At 45.3% G+C, this 17,546-nt stretch overlaps 1 protein-coding gene across 2 annotated transcripts; it reads left to right on the top strand.

The window, feature by feature from the left end:
• The first annotated feature begins 466 nt into the window (after positions 1-466).
• Positions 467-17,332, top strand: DIPK2B (divergent protein kinase domain 2B). Of its 2 annotated transcripts, none has more exons than XM_085297918.1 (5): positions 467-866; positions 5,550-5,814; positions 12,893-13,066; positions 14,904-15,192; positions 16,579-17,332. In XM_085297918.1, the coding sequence occupies exons 1-5, from the start codon at positions 643-645 to the stop codon at positions 16,716-16,718; spliced, it is 1,092 nt and encodes a 363-aa protein (XP_085154044.1). In that variant the 5' UTR covers positions 467-642; the 3' UTR covers positions 16,719-17,332. The 2 variants fall into 2 exon arrangements, with proteins under 2 accessions (XP_085154044.1, XP_085154043.1); XM_085297917.1 differs by having other exon boundaries at positions 16,403-17,332.
• Positions 17,333-17,546: the final 214 nt, after the last annotated feature.

The following is a 17,546-nucleotide window of genomic DNA, read 5'->3' as shown; positions in this document are numbered from 1 at the left end:
CATGAAACTCTGTAGCTCAATCGCTTTAAATAACACTATTTTCAAGAAACAAAACAGCGATGACTCCACCTGACAGTCTTTTCAGTGCCTCTGTGAGAAGGGGAAACTGAGCCAAGAAAGCATCCAAGAAGTCAAGCAATGTGCCTTTGCAAATCTCCAGGAATAAAGCAATACTGCTTGGCTTCTGGTGAAATGTGTGCTTCAGCCACGCCGTTATTCCTCCCAGATCAGTTTTTACCGAGTGTCCTGCCTGTGCCCTTTGCTACAGCAGCAGGATATCCTTCATTTGTCTGAATAAAGTGCAGATGAGCACTTCTTGTTGTTTTCCAAGTCTGCTCATGGGAGGGTCAGCAGGGGCCGAAGCAGCTGCACCAAGTAAAGGAAAGGTAACCATGGCAACCCAAGTTATCTGCAGCCTCCATGTATTTCCTTCTCCCCACCCCACATCATAGCTTTCCCACCCAGACCTCAAGCCGATAGAACCAACGACCGGCTGGCAGGATGGGGACTGCAGCTGGGTCTCCTGGACCAAGCGTCTCTTGCTGTGTTTCACGGCTCACCACTACAGGTTGAGACCATCAGACAGTACCAAGAGCGTAGAGAGAGGTAACTTCCGAAGGGAAGAGCTCTCAGCCTCTGTAGATGGGGCACTGGATATGTTGCCTTTGCTCCAGAGCTGCAGATTCGTTGATGCTGCTTCTGGTTTTGGCTGCAAGCTGTAACCCTTCCTTAGAAGCAACAGCTTCTCCATCTGTGCCCCACATCAAACCCAGCTACAGTTTTGGACGGACTTTCCTGGGACTTGATAAATGCAACGCCTGCATTGGGACGTCCATTTGCAAGAAGTTCTTTAAAGAAGAAATAAGGTCAGAAACTCAGCATAGTAATTTTTAAAGCATTCTGCATAGTAGCTCAAAAGTTGCCTGTTAATATTTCCAAGTACTTTAATGAAAAGCAATGCAAAAAGTTACTTATCTCCAGGTTTCCCTTACAGTTCTTAGTATTTTAATTAATGTCTGCAAGCTGCTGCTTTGTTTTTGTTTCCTTTTAAAGCCACAGAAACATGATCAGACTTCAGTCCTGAGTTATAATTTGAAAGTAAAAGGCACAACTTTCTGCATGTAGAATGCGTCTGCAATGAGGGGGGAAGCGAAGTGGGAAGGAGCAGATCAGTTTGTTTAAATGGCACTGGAAATATTTTATTACAAGCTACTAACTGAAGGTGAAGGGAATTTAACTTTGTACACTCCCAGTGGACTATGTTAACCATAAATATTAAGCCCTGTATGATTTTGCAACAGGCGCAACAACACAAATGTGCAGAGTGTCGTGTGTGTATTAGCGAAGATCAAGAGAGATACAAACTGGCCTGAAGCACCAGAACTTCTGCACTTCAGATGTCCGTATGCTAGAACACAGGCATGGTCAAAGCTCATTATGGCACTTTGAGGTTTCAACGAGAACTTGAAGGCAGAGGCAGAAATTGCAGCTGCCTCTAAGTCAATTAGACATATGCTGCCCAAGCAGTCATTAGACTGATCCAATCAGTTGTAGGCTCAAAAGCGGAGCATATCTGATGACAGCAGGGAAAATGTTGCTAGAGTACTTGAGAAGAAAGTTAAAGGCGATGCTTGGCAGAGGAAGGGTTTATGGGGTCTGATATGATTTATAGAGCCATATGCACTTTCTTTTATAGCTATAAAAGCCCGGGGGAGAAGAAATGATGATAGTAAAATTGTATTTTTAATACTATAATGTAAGTAGTATAATACTGGACAAATCACCATTTTTATCTTAAACTATCCTATAAAACCTAGCATAGTAAAACCATAATGGTTTGTCTGAGATGGACTTAGTGTACGACCATACTGCTCTCTGAAAAAGACTGCCTGCAGCTGTGCTGGGCTAGGGTTCCTCCAGCCATGGCAAATTGGGGTCTCACCTCTTAGCACTTTGCATTTGTGGCCTCCTGAGCCCCTCACAGTGCGGGTGAAGAGAGCACATCTCCCTGGTGTGCAGCGGCTTCCTTCGGCCATGCCAAAAATAGTTGGAGCTTACTGCAGCGAGTAACTGTATTTGACAGGGGAAGGCTAAATGGGGAAAATTTCACTGTCACTTATACTCTTAAATCCCCACACTCACACCCTGTACCTTCTCACATGTTCACAAAGGCAGGTAGCACTTTGCGCTACTCTGCGTTAATCCTCGTTAGAAAATGCTTCGTTAATTTTGCCATCATTTCCAGGAGCTGCTGCATGCATTCACACAAGGAAGGCGAGTAAGATGTGGGTTTTGTTCTCAGTGTTGCTGATGACTCACCATGTGCTCTAACGTTCTTTACTTCCCTTATCTTTGCCCAATTTTATCCATCTGTAAATGAGAATACCAAAGCCTGCCTACCAACTGTCCTGAAAGCAGAGCTCAGCACAAGTTTTCATAAAATATTCGATCTTCAAAACACCGCAAAACTGAGTTGACCAAAACTATTTGCAAACTTGTGCCAATGTTGGTGACTGGCTTTGGCCAAAACTAATGGGAAGGAAGTTTGAAAAAGCAGGAGTGTTTCATTTTGAATTATTTCATATGACTTTTTTATTTTTGGTGGTCTTAGCTGTTTTAAGGCTTAACTAATTTTCCTCTTTAAAAAGATGTAAACTCCAAATACAAGTGAAATTATTTTCACTGAAACAAAATACTTTGCATCATCCAGCAAGAAGAAAAGCAAGTTCGATTTTCTTCAACATTCAGCTTTAGGTTGGTCTAAAATCTTTAATCTGTGAATCAGTTATTCAAACAGATCTTACTGAAAGTCCTAATTAAAGAATGTTCAGGCCCTTAGCTAAAAGGCTTCATACAAGAGCAAATTATTGTTATGGCACAACTCGATGATGAATCTTGAAAGTATCTGGAAAGTGTGCCAGGCCAGTGCTGTGCTGCCTAGAAATGATGCCAAATACAGAATTACTGCAGCCCTTGCCGGATTCCCAGGCCCCCATGACTCTCCCCCAGGACTTCTGCTGAGGAAATTACTCCATTTGTGCTTGTGCTAATGCACAGCTTTGGATTTCATACATCCATGCTTTACTTGGTGGCAATGGCTGCAGGAGGCAAGCCTTTCCTCGCGTCCGCCTGGCGTGAGCTCCCCCAAACACAGGCACTTGAGCTAGCTCACATGTTTACACTCAACTTAAAAAAAAAAAAAAAAAAAAAAAAAAAAAAAAAAAAAAAAAAAAAAAAAAAAAAAAAACACCAAACAAACCTCAGTCCATAGCTGTCTCTTTGCTGTAGGTGGTCGCACACCATGCCCGCTTACAGATTAGGAACCAGGGGGGCTGTGGTGCAAAACAAATCACTGCAAGGCATAGGGACTATTCTCCACTCTAAAAAGTCCTATCCCCAAACAAGCCAGAGGTGGGGGAGAGGAAGAGGAGTTGTTCATACCATGTCAGATGATCTGATCACAGGGGAAGCTTCAATTCCGTACTGGGCAAAAGCCTCCGACCAAAGTGCCTTAACCCCCTCAGCCCTGCTCACGTCAGGGGACAGACTCCTCTAGTCCTAGTCACTCTGCATCTCCACAGCAAATCTTCCCAAGGAGGCACTCGGTCAGAGCTGATCTCTGCTGAGGGTGAAGCCAAATCAGGGCCAGCACCCGCAGCTGGGACCAGCCTGCCACCCCAGGAGCCCTTGTGCAGGAGCAGACCTGCACAGCGGATGAGAAGAGCAAGGGGATTGATCATCCTCCACTTGCAGCAGGAGGGGAACGGTACCGGGCAGTGCATTTACCTGAAAGTATTCCCCAGCTTTAGAAGTCACCCACTGATCAAGCCAGGAACAGATTAGGTACGGCAGTGCTCGAAGTAGGGACTTACTGCTGCTGAAACGTAATTAATTCCCTCAAAATTTCTCCGCATAGATTGCCCGACCAGCAGTCAAAATGAAAAATCAGCTTCAACTTTCAGCTTCACTAATGTCTTTTCATCTAATTCCATCCAGCTAATCCTAAATGCAACCTCTTGCCCATCCTATTTCAGTTGTGAGCTACCAGCTTTAATTTATGATGAGATTAAATTAAGAAATGCTTTCTCATGCACTCAGGCAAGAGTTTAATTAGGAGATTTTAGAGGCAATGAATGTTTGATGCTGGCCTAACTAAAGGTTAGAGTTCAATCACTTTATCTGAGTGGGTTACGGATTTACTTGCAAAATACCCACAGTGTTCTTTAACCACTGCATGCAAAACACATGTGTGGGCAGGGCGGAGGGGGCTGCTAAAATAACAAAAAAACCCACATTGTCGCAGCCTAATTACATGGCCCATATGCTCCCCTCCTGTGCACACTGCGGACGTGCAAGGGGAGCAAATCCATGCAAAATCTCCATGGCTACAGCAGAGCCGTGCGCCCAGCGGAAATGTCCCGAGTCTCCCTCCCGTCACACCCCCAAAGCCTGAGTGTGCACGGGGAGCTCACTTATCCCAAGAAGCCCCCAAACCCCAAGCAGTGACGTCTGGGGGGACATGTTGACCCCGGTACCCTCTATCCCTGCCACCACCCTATCCCTGGGATGCGGCCAGGAGAGGAGCACAGGGAGGAGCCCAAGCAATTGGCACCGCTCCTAACCTCTCTGCCTGGACATTTTTCTCCGTTATTTTTTCCCACCCTATAAAGGGCATAAGGGTGGCTATCTGGGGCAAACACCAGCTTGAATCTGAAAGCTGGCTGGGATTTTTTATTACAAAAGCATCGGGTTGGAGAGAGTGCTAGGTCATGACATCAAACCTTTCCTAGCAACGTATCAGTGGCACTGAAAACTTCAAATAAAATTTTTTTCCGTGATCTTTGTTTTGGTGTTTTGATTAAAATACGTGAAAAAAAAACCTTCTCTCCAGCAGCAACACAAAGTAAAGCCACCAACTCAAAACAAAAGGTCATTCTGATATTTCCCAAACTTTTTTCTTTCAGTTTTTGTTCTGCAGGACATTTTTAAATGCTGATGATTTCTCTTTTTTTTTAAGCTACTTTTCCTTCACAATTTAGGATAAAGGTAATTTTTAAATGTCGGAAATTCCTTTGGAACGGAAATTCTGCATTCCTCTCCCTTCACTTTCTCTTTTACATGGCCCAAATCGCACTATTCTTTGTGGCTTTTCCCTCCACCTCTCACACAGCCCTGTTCATTAGGGAAAGGGAAACTTTAAGCAGGAAATGAAAATCCACTGTGTTTCCAAGGGACATTTCCTTGGCTCCACGCTCATTCCTGCCCCTTTTAGGGAGGTATTCTGGGACGGCATGTGCATGCTCAGCTCGGGCGGACGTGCATACATGAGGCCTGGTGGGGAGGAGAGCACCAGCGGTGCAGACAGAGGCCTCCTGAGATGCTCGGTGCCCTCTCGCCCACCAACCGGGGAAGCTTTGCAGACAAGACTCGGTGGCTTTGCCCAGCCCATAGAGTTTAAAGCAGAGATTGCAAGTGTGCTTGCGCCATCCGTTTTCCTGCGGCTCGTTAACCCAGTTCTCCGTTGGGGGGGTCTTGTTTTGGTTCGGCAGGTTTGACAACTGGCTTTCTTCTCGTTTAAAGCTGCCCCCCAGCTACCTCCTCAGCTACTCGGGGAACTACACTGACGATGCCAAGAGCTGGCGGCGGGTGGACATCACCAGGCTGACCACCAAGTACCAGCACGACCAGGCCGACAAGCGCATCTGCACGGCGCTCCTGAAGACGAGGACCTGCAGCCTGGAGCATGCCCTGCGCCGCACCGCCCGGGGCCAGAAGTGGCTGCGGGCCAAGCGGCTCACGCCTGACCTGGTGCAGGTCAGTGTCCCCCCTGCCCCCGCCCAGGCTTTTCTGTTTTTAGCAAAAAAGGACCTGAAAATGGGTCAGGGCAAAAAAATAATTAAAAAATAATAATAATAAGGTTCAGGCTTCGACTTCTCACATAAGCTGAATTTGAAGCCTCCTTGAATACCGTAGTGCCCGTCAACCTCAGACTCACAAATGTGAGCCAATAAATGCAAAAATGCAAGCAAGTGTTTGGGGGATATTTCTACCTTTGCACCCACCCCCCAACACCTCTGTGCTTTCTATGACCTAGGGACATCTTCTCTGTAACTAAGAAGGCTGCTTTTTTAGGGGCAAGGCTCTCACATGACTTTGGGAACCGGGGTTTAAAATAGACGCTGAAACGTTGCCCGACTTGTGACGCACTAGGAGAGGTGGCCAGCAAGGAGCTCTGAGGCACTCGTTGTTTGTCTGATCCCCTTGGGCTGGATAAGTTACTCTACTGAAAAAGAAAAAACAGAAAGGAAGGAATAAAGCTTTACTCAGAAGGGGAGCTTCTACCTTGAGAGGGATTTGTTTTTCTACCCAGGCAGCGAACCTCAGCAGCTTCATCCGCGGGAGCTCCTGGCTCCTCAGCTGTGGGGTCTCAGCACCCGTGGAGGGGATCCCCACCATGTGCTGCTTCATCGCAGGGTGTCTCAGGGGGGGCCTAGAGCTGCGCCAGAGCAGGGAGTCTTATTTCTTCATCTGCCTGCCACCTATAACGAATTATGTCACGGATGAAGAAGTCTGCTGCTCTTTTTATTGCAGTGCCAAAGTGTCATGGGCTAAGCAAGGACAGACGCATGGCTGCCTCCTCCTTGTGGCCCTGGGCTCGCTGCTGCCAGCAAGGGAGGTGGCAAGCCTGCTGCAGGGGGATGACAGAAAAGGCAGAGATGAGGGTGCAAAATGACCACGCTGGAAAGGAGAGCTGCCTCCTGAGCACTGCTGGTGGATCCCAGGCCAAGGGAGACCATGGGTAGCGGGTAGCTGGTAGCCAGTGATGGTCATGGCAAAGGCCTGCATCTTTCGGTGCAGATGGCTTTCATCTGAGAGCAGAAAGCTCCCCCTTTGCCTCCCCAAATGCACATGCATCTCCCCACTCCAAGCAGCAGCACAGCTTTGCAGTGACCATTGCCAAGGGCAAGAGGCTGCAGTGGAGCTGGACTATATTCCAAAGCAAGACCCGGAGATGCAAAGCAGGATGTTCCAATACCTTTTTTTCCCCTCCTTCCTTTCATTCTGAAATCATCATTCTCCCTTTAAGGAGAGAAGTGGTTATGAAAAAGGGACCTTGTTAAAATATATATATATATATTTATATAAATATATATATACTAGAAAAGGCAACTGTTTCCCCCAGTCTGCACGCTGCTGCATCCACTCAGCTTTGCTGAGTGCTGAAGATACATTGCTGGAGTTTCTTTCACTTCTGTTACCTTGTGGAGCCATGCTCCTGAGGAGGGGAGGACCAGAGGCCATGTGCAAGCGGCAGCAGCAGAGCTGTGCTGAGAGGGACGTGCCCAGCCTCAGACAGTCCCAAACAGCAGGTTCCACTGCAGCCAGCACCCTTTCGTGGGCAAGGTGCAGGGCGGCTTGGAGCACTCCATTGGCAGGGAAAGCAAGGATGATGAACAGCTGCAGAGAAAGCCTGCCCTCTGTGGTTTTGGGGTTTTATTTTTCTTCTTTTTGGCACAAAGCTATATTGTACTTTATCTAATAACCCCAGGAGAGGGCCTGGAGGGGACATGCAGGCTTTGCATCCCCTTTCTGTTCAGATTATCCCTTGCCTGGCCTTGCAGGCATGTGGTGGGACCACCACCGTCCTGGGAGGGCAGGGAGCTACCTCACAGGAGTGTCCAAGGGGCGCCTGCAAAACCCCCACCAGCCCTGCAGGCGCATCAGCGCAGCTTGAAGTGGCAGGACTGCAAAGCTTGAAACTCTCATGGACTGAGCTGGGTAAAAAAAAACTAGCAGGGAAATGCAGCTCTGTAATATCTCTGATGTGCTGCAAAGTCAAGTCATTAGTGACCCCAGTTCCTTCTCTTTAACTGTCTGTCCTCCTCGGTCCTCTCCTGAACTCTCAGCTGAGCTGGCTGGGTCATGCACACGGACACACATGCACACACACGAGAAACGTAGCATGGAGCCCTGCTGCCGTGTGCTCTGGCTATGCGCTCTGGCCTTGGCCTCGCTGCCTCTCCAGTTTCTCCTGGGCACTTGAATGTCCCCCTGCATGGTGGTGGGAAGCTGAGCTGACACAAGCTCTTGGATACCTCTGACGTGAGCTCCTGGTGCTAGTGCTGGGGAACAGGGACACACTCACCGGGCACATTTCCCCAGTCTCAGAAGTTTTTTGAGTCAAGAGAGGGCACATCATGCTGCAGTTAGCAGAAACCGTTGCACGCTGGCCCCAGGATTGCACCGTGCATGTTTTCATGGTTCTTTGGTTCTGTAAGTCAAGCGGAGAAACCTAAACTGGGATATAAATGAGCTTTAACAGGATGTAGACGTAAATGCACACGAGAGCACAGAGACTCAGAGGCCCTGGATCCCCAACCCCCACCCCAATTTTGGCAGCGATCACCAGTTAAAAACAGTTGCGTGTTTCGTAAAATGGCCTCTGGTCTTAGAGCAGTCTGACTCAAAAAGAAAAAGTCACAAGCAGTAGATTCCAGTAGTACAGAGCACGCAAAATTTGTACGTGACTCTCTAACCCCGGGGCCCTGTAGCACGGGCCACCGCAGGTTACTGGGTTGATGCGCTGGGCTGTTTGGCCCCATGAAGTCAAAGATTTCCGTTTCTCTCTCTCCCCACCTGATCACACCTCCTGAGAGCCGAAACCACAGGAGCGCTTCAGCCTCACCCCCCTCCAGTGTGTTTTCAGGTCTGCGGTATTTGCTGGGCAGATAGATGTTGGTAACCCAGCACGATCTGTCAGCGGGTTTTTCCTTGCTGCAAATGCTTATCTGTAGAACTGCTCTTCTGGGCTATTTTTTTCCCCCTCTCTTTTTGGTCATGGTAACAGCACGCTGTTGATGCCCCATGCGATACCCACCCTGTTTTGCCAAGCTACAGTCACTCAGTGGTACCTGTACTCCCCTCCCTGTAGTTTTGGCTGTACGGGAGAGCTGACAAAAGCTAAAGGGCTCAAGTAATTTTATTGTATAGAACAGTGAGTTACAACAAGCCTTAATATACTTGAATCAGAATGACAGACCGTGAAATAATGTTTTTTTCACTTTACACTGCCTGCCCTGCCTGACCCAACTATCAACTGGGCTGTCTGCCACAGTGATTATTTCATCTGCCACAGCAAAAATCTGTATTGGACACAGTAAAGTCTTCAGTACTAAAATCCAGCTAGCCTCAGATACAAGCTGGATTTAACTCTGCATTTGTGTGTGGCTACCTGGGCTGGAATTTTTAACCTGTGCAGCGGTATCAGCTAGCTGCATGCTGCTTTGCCTGCATCTCGGCTCCGAAGTTCATCACTTTGAACCAGGCTTTTTGTTTCTCCTGTTGGAGGGGAAAAACAACAAAAAAAAGTGGGTTAATTTCAGCACAGATCTCTTGCAGAGCAAACTTCTAATCTTGACTACAAAGAACAGCCAGCGAAATATTGAAGGCAGACAGACAGAACTAGTATCAAGGAGAAAAAAACAGCTGTTTTCAATCCCTCTCTCTAGTATATATTGCTCAAAACTATTGATCAGGACCACAGTCTGCCCTCAGTAGACACACAAACTCTTTGGTTATTTGGCCTCTGAGCCAAGTACGTATCACTTCACTTGTAGTTCACAGACAACAGCTCTTTGATCTGGTAACTAGTTCTTACCAAAGCAGCAGTAGCTTTAGCATGCCTCCTCCTACTACTTTTTTGGCCTGCTGTCTCATTATTAGAGATGTACTTAGATAAACCTTCTGGGACCAAACACACCTGAACCCACAGACGGGAGGGGAAGATCAGCAGTGGAGCCTGCAGTGGGGACAAGCCCCATAGCCTTGCAGAGTGTTCTCAGTTTCTCTTTTGGGGCTGAGTAAAACCTTTGAATTAAAACAGCCAGGAGCTGTAGGTACTTTGACACCCACATCCAACTGTGTCCTCCTGGGTCCCATCCCAAACTTGTTCGCTTTTGATGGAGATGCATCTGGGCAGCAGTGCGTGGAGCAGCAGACGGCAGTGTTCCTGATCCATACTTATCCCTCTTTAACCTGAGTGAATATAAAGTAAAATGATGAAAAGTTGTCTTCCAAAGGTCTTCTTGACATCAGAGTGAATTCTGAGTATCTTTTGCACGCTGTATGCAGAGCATGTGCATACACAGGAGCTTAAACCACATTGTATATTGTGTGCTAGGGAAAAAAAAACAGCGGAGTGTAGGCAGGTATTGCAGGAACTGTTCATTATCAGATACGTAAATGTGGGAATTTAATCAAAGTAAATAAGAAGCTTTCCATGTCAGTCACAAACAAGATGTTGGACTGCCTGTCAAGCCTTATTCTCCAGGGTGATAAGACACTGCAAGGGACTCAAGCTATTCAGAGATGTATCAGTATATCCAGTGGTAAAAGTATGTGTTCTTTAAATTTCTCTTTCATTAACAATTTTTGTCCAACCTTTTTACACCTGCTGCTGCAGGCATGTTTCTGTCATTCTGCTAAAAGGGTCAGCCCTTCTGCACTGAAACACTCGAGCAAGTGCTAAACTTTATGCATCTGAGTAGTTCTGCCAAAATCAAAAAGGCTTACTGTCAAGTTTAGGTGGATCAGGGTCTTCATTAAATTATAGGCTATTGCGTTGATGGTTGATGCAAATGTGGCAGCACTCAGCTCTGCTTCACTACTCTTGCACTGCCACTAGGAGCCGGCTCCCACCCAAGAGGGCAAGTGAGCAGTTTGAAGGTCGTTCGACTCACCTGGCTGTTTTGGGGCCAAGGAGTTAGTCCCACCTGCTCACACCCATCCATCCCTCAACTTCGCCCATCAGCTCAGTGCCAAACAACACGAAGGAAATAGTTCCATGGTTCAGATTTCTGCCCTGGAGAAGGGGAAATAATGGAGCTTCAGCCAAGTGTCAGTCACTTTTTAAATTATGAAAAGCCTGAAATAGTTTCATAAGAAATGAGCAGTTGTGACCACTGTAGTGCAGCACATGTCCAAGTCTGAGTTAACAAAACAAATGCTTACCTTAAAGGAATTTCTTATTGCAACTTTTCTATACTCTCTTATATCAGGATTTCTGCTCCTGTTGTATAGTTAAGGGTCTCAACTTTTGCATTACGAACTCCTGTAGGCAGTAAGGCTTTCTAACTTTGGTTGCAAATATTTGCATACACACTCATCTGCAAGAGATGTCTCCAGCATTTATCTCTTATTTAACACCATTCAGTTCTGCTCATTTTTTTCTCACTTCTCTCGCAAAAGAAAAGTGACAAAGTCGGCCATAATGTGTCTGCAAGCGCTGAGACAGAAATCCATAGCAATCCACATCCCCCACTTGCTAGGCTTTTTTTTTTTATCATTAATTGAAAAAATATTTCCTTAATAAAGCTGCACTAGAGGCCAGAAGTGTATGAAAACTTGTAACTAAAACTGATGAGAAATATTTTTGGCAAATGTTTTATTCTCTTGGGGAAATAAGTGGTTCTTTGGTCACTGCAAAATGACACTGCAGTTGGGATTGAGTATTTCAGATAGTTCTGACTAGATTTGAGCATTCAGGGCTTGGTTCAGGGAGTGGTTTGAGCCTCATTGAGTCTGGCACCCAGGTGGAGGAGGGCTCCAGGGGACACAGGAAGTTCATTCTCCCCTCTCCACCTCTGCCTGGGAGAGCCACACAGTCCTTGTTTCTCTATTCCTTATTTCTTATTTCTTTGTCTTGGTAGCTAGATAATTAAATGTTTTTTGCCAAACGAACAGCTCGAGCAGGAAGGACCAAGAGTGACATAGCTCAGAGTAACCAAATAATTTGGAGAAATCCTGAGCCAAATCTTTGCTCTCAGTGTGAGGAATGGCAGAAAGCAAGTGTGAGCTCAGGTGTCCTTTCCTCCAAAAAATGTCTTCCAAACATCAATTAAAAAGAAAATCTGAAAGAATAAGTTAGGCTACTTGGATTATTTGGAAGAAAAAGGGTAAAAAAAAATCTTATTCCGTCATCAAACAGAAAATATGCCAGTGTAACATTTCTGCATATGTCCTCTCTCCTTAACTATTAAAAAAAAATGCACTGACTTCAAAACAAAGGTATCTTTCAACTACAAAGATTTAAATATATATTGCCATTTATCCCAGTTTTTACATATCAAACCTATATATTTAGAAAGTGAAATACAGTAATGGTTGAATCCATTAACTCAACAATTCTTTATTTGTTACTCATGTTTGCAAGAAAATATACAGAGGATATTAACATTTGTTTTTGATAGTTAATGTGTAAGTTTATCAGAAAGTTAATATTTCCTGTGCATGTACCCACATACAATGTTTATTTACAGAGTTTTAAAACATGTTTACTGACCTTAGCAAATAGTATTCCCAAGAAAGCTGCTTACAGGCTAAGCAAATAGGAAAGCAATTTGAAGATATTATTTAAAGAAGGAAGTGACTCACTGACTTAATGAAGGGAGAGGCCTCCACGAGTGAGTAAGGCTGCCAAGGCTGGAAATCAGCAGGGCGGGAGGAGGCCCACCAGCACCGAGTAATACGATGGCATTCAGTCAAAGGGAAATGAGGTTTGCAGCGTCCATGGCTGTGCCGTGAAGAGTGCCTACCATTTTGAAAGCCTTCATCATGAACGTATGTTAGGTGACACTGGGGTTTGCTGTGGTTAAAATCACCCATTTTCTTCTAAGAAGAGTTTGTTTTAGAAAACCCCACACGTGTCCATACCCATCATCAGCAGATGGGTGCCGATAGGCAGAGGAGCTACCTGGACCAAAAGATTTGGGCTAGGCTATCAAGTGCAGCGGGCAGAGCACAACCTTGCCTCTATCCATGGAACAGGTTGAGCACGTGGTAGTATCTCAAGAAGGAAAGCAAATATCTTTGTTCCCATTTCCCTTTTTGCTAGGGTCTCTCCAGCCCAATGCTGCGTTGCCCATCTCAGCGCCTCTTGGATCGGATAGTGCGGCGCTATGCTGAAGTACCAGATGCTGGCAGCATCTATATGGACCACCTCACTGACCGGGATAAACTGCGCCTTCTGTACACGCTGTCAGTGAATTCACATCCCATCCTGTTACAGGTATGCGTCACCACACCCTGGGCTGAAACCTCCTCTAGCAACCCCTCTTCAGTAAATCCTTGGATAAGACAGTGTCCAGATGTAGAGGAATCCCAAGCCTTGTGTTTAGCAAGATCCGTTCGGTGTCTCGCAGTAGCCTGTGAAGTTGCTGGGAGATATGTATGCCCAACCCCTAAAACAAATCAGAATCCGGATGGATTATTATTACAATAATGTACGGCAAAAGCCAGGGTTTTCTACCTCCCCAATACTGCACAGTTCTGTTTGCATTGCTGATGAATTGCTTAAATCACAGCCTGTTTATAAAATCCAAAGCACAAGAGAGCACGTTTTAACGTGGGTGCACCAAGAAACAGTGTTAAGGCGGCACTTGGCTTAGGAGAGCACTGATTTCCCCAGCTTAATGCTCCACAGCCATTCCATTTCATTTTTCCATGTGCATGCAATCGACAACCAGTTCCATGGTGAAGTGTAGCTTTGCAGAGGCGTTTGGTTGAATTCCAGATAAAACCGAGTATTTGGTTTGAAGGCAAAGAGTTGTGAGGCCCCGCGTCCCTCCCCAGTTCCCTTCTGGCACCACCAACGTGATGTGGTCCCCTCTCTTTTCCTAAGAGTGTTTCAGTGGGAATGTCTTCCTCCTTCCCCAGCACAACCCCATCTCTCCACTGACAAGGGGGAAACAGTGCCCGGCCGCCACCTTGCACCCCGGGAACCTCCCAGAGGTTCCCCAGCTGCCCCCACCTTGGCTCGCCAGGGCACAAGGCTGTGGCTCTCAGCCCTGTAAAGACTGGGGAACGCAGCTCATAGAGCTGAGCCAAGTATACCTAAGAGACTTAAAAATTTATGTGCTTGCCTGAAATGCCTTTAGAGGAAAAGGGAGAGGCAATCTTAAATATTCAACTGGAAGAGTCCCTAACCCCCCCCCCCCAGCAAGACAGACAAGTTAAAATATAAACACCAGAAAGCTTTATGTTGGCAAGGTGCAATGACTATGTCATTTCTACACTAAGCAGAGAGATATAAAGGGCTGGGATAACTGCACTGCTGGCACGGGGTGAAGCGATGCAGTGAGCCCAGCCCAAATGTCCCTGCTGTAGCAAACATCTAGGACTTCTGAACCTGAGACTGCAAAGTCTCTTCTAAAATGAGCCAGACATTGTTACGAATTAGCTAGAACTGCTTTAGCCCCACCTCACCTTTAAGCCATGACTTCAACTATGCAGTGCTCGTGAGGGAGCCATTAAAGACTCCATAAAGAAGCCTAAAATTAGCTCTTCTGTGCCTAAAAATTTCATGAATTTAAAGTCTATTATTATCTTAGACTTTCCAGTTAGTCTCCTTTCTCTGATAGAACAGATCTTGAAATATCAGAATCTTTTTTAATTAAAAAAAAAAAAAAAAAAAAAAAAAAAAAAAAAAAAAAAAAAAAAATTTTTTAAAAAAAAAAAAAAAAAAAAAAAAAAAAAAAGTAACTAACTACCTCAAAACTGACTATTGCCTTCCCAGGCTTCTGGGGCTAACAAGGGATGAGGAACTGAACCAGTGGTGGGCTGGCTATAAAAGGCAGAACAAGATGCAACAACCGTTGTTTGCAACAGGTCAGGGTTCTCATGTGCTTGAAGCCATCTGAGAGGGTGGTGGGCTGACAGGCATGGGAAGGATGGCCAAAGGCGACTGCTAAATTTGTCATCCGCTCCCACCCGTGACCAGGCAGCAGTGACCAGGCTGCACTTACCCAGTGCATGCTCTTCTACGCAGCCACACATAAGGGAACTAGTTTAGGGAAGGGGATTTCTGGATCTGATGACCCGCGCCCCGCTCCCACTCTCCCCGGCAGATCTTCCCGGACGTGGAGGGGTGGCCATTCCCACGGTACCTGGGTGCCTGCGGGCGGCTGGTGGTCAGCGCCAGCACCCAGCCTCTGCGTGACTTCTTCGACGCCGCCCCCGAGGTGGCTGCCGACCTGGCACTGCAGCTCCTTGCTGTCCTCCACTCCATGGGCACTAACGACCTCAACTACTTCTTCTACTTCACCCACGTGGATGCTGGCACCTTCGGCGTTTTCAGCAATGGGCATCTGTTCATCCGGGATGCCAGCACGCTGGGCATCATAGACAAGGAGGAAGGTACTCAGCAGGCTCTGCAAGCGCGCATCTGTTGCAGGAGGTTTTTGTAAGGCGCAGGAAAACAAATCATTCACCTGCTGTGCTTGGCTTTTTTGATTCTTTTTTAATAAACCATACATTGCTTGGTAAATTAGATAATGAAAGTACAAGAGGAGACATATCGACAGCAAAAACATCAGCGACTCTTGCCACCTTTGGCTGTGAGTCCATAAGCCGATAGGAGTTTTATTTGCCTGGTAAATGGCGCTATGACTGTAGGATGCTTTAGAGTGCATCCAAGTACCACGCAGTAGTTGCACATGGTCTGGCCCTCTCTGCAACAAGCAGCAATATTCAACATACACTGCTGAATGATCAGATCCAAAGGCTTCCTAAATCACTTTTTTTCTTTAAGTGCTTTTCTCACACAAATGTCAGTATTTGCAGAGAGAAACTTTGTAGGTTGACTTGTTTTAAGAATTAGGTCAAATCAGACTCGGTGCATTTATCACATTAGTTGTAAGAACAACAACAGAAGCTTCTTCTGAAAGTTTTCCATAAAATGAAGTACTACTATTCACTTTTCAAAGGTTACATTGGTCTACCACTGGAACTAAAGCTAGTCAAAGGTTATTCCTCCAATAATTTAATATTTCACTTAAATGTTCATATTTTTAAAAGGCTTTTGCTCAGCTCAAATACTCAGCTGAGTAGATCTCAAATATTTAGAAATAGTTATCAGAGAATTTTCCAATAGGTTTCCTTTCTTTCTTTCTTTCTTTTTTTTTCTTTTGGGGGCCCCAAAACCTATTATTGCTGTCTTGTCTCCAGCAAAATTAGTTGCTGTTGCGATTTAATTAATGATTTTGGATAACATGGAAAACTTATGGTTCTGACTACTATGGCCTTTTTTATATATATAGGAACTGACACTTTTTAGTTCTTGGCATTGTTTCTGCATCAGTTTTATTGAATAGACAGCCCTTCGCTTCCTTTGCAAGGCTGTTTTGTAGTTTATTGAGGAGCTCTGTCATCCAGCAAAATACATGCATTTCAGGAGTAAGAATATTGTTTGGCCCATATACAGATGTAGCACAGAGCATTTTGTGATGAAAGCCACTAATGTCATTTAGATTGTATTAACAACAGTTTGTTACTAATTTACAGATATATTTGATTATCCAAGATTTTGCTCCATGTTTCTAACAACTGATTAAATTGTCTTTAATAGGGAGCCAGCTGACTGATGACCAACAGGAGTATAAAGATATATTTAGCTGTTTGACTGTGGACTGCCAGTCTGCAGTTGTGCCCTGTAACTCAATCAGAGAGAAACAGAGTCTCGTCATGGTATGTCAAGAGCTTTTGCCTAAGCTCCTAAAAGGGAAATTCCTTCAACCCATACAGGAGAAGATAGACGGCTTCCTCCAGCACTGTGCAGATGGCTTCGCCAACGACCAGGCCGTCGACAACACAGTTGCAAAGCTGGCAGAGCTCCTGAAACCACTGCGATCTTGCGATTCTCGTTTTGCCTATCGCTACCCTGACTGCAAATACAGTGACAAATACTGAGAGAAGCTCTGTGGGAAAGACCAGAGCAGCCTCCAGGCTTCACCATCATGGAAAGCAAGAAGGACCTGGGGTAGCTGGGAAGAACTGCATCGAAATGGAGGCATGCTGATTGAGACAAACGAGGGAGCAGAGTTCATGTGGGATTTATTGTTTGTCTCCCAGAGACACATCTATTACCTAAGGTGTTTGATATGATGTAAGGCTTATGGATTATAAATGTTATCATGAGTGACGGGGGCTACAAGATTTATTAATCTTGTTCGTTCACTTTGGTCTTGGAAAAATTTTCCATGCCATCCATTAAGAAGAAACCCTCTGAAGGTAACTCGCTCACAACTAGCTAGATAGAGAAGCTTTATTATCGAGAACATCTTTTTGATCAAGATGATATATACATAATGTGAGATGGATGGAAGCGTTTAAGACTTTCCTGTGGGGATTTTTAATGCTTTAAAAATCGTATCTAAACCGAATCATTTGATCAGTTCCTTACCATCACCCACTACTTTTATAAAATATTTAAATTTTATTACTTTTATGGCACATGGAATGGAAGGAAGCAATTGACAGCATTAAAAAGCTGAAAGAATCCACATCTCTTGAGACTTAATTTCTCTAATCCCCAAATATCATTACTTTTAATCTTCCACGGTTTTGACTGGCAGTAATTGGAGTATAATAAAGGTTCTCATCTGAAGACCAAAAATCCCCAATTCTTACATCTGATTGTCCAATGGATACGTTCACACTTTCTGCTCTAAAAATATGGAGACAGACAGTTTCGAGCAATTTTGTACAAAACT

Source organism: Rhea americana, unplaced genomic scaffold (assembly GCF_003343005.1).
Source record: "Rhea americana isolate MKP2758 unplaced genomic scaffold, rheAme1 scaffold_132, whole genome shotgun sequence".
NCBI classification, from domain to species: Eukaryota; Metazoa; Chordata; class Aves; order Rheiformes; family Rheidae; genus Rhea; species Rhea americana.
The sequence above is the reverse complement of the archived record's forward strand: the minus strand, read 5'-3'. Positions and strand labels throughout refer to the sequence as shown.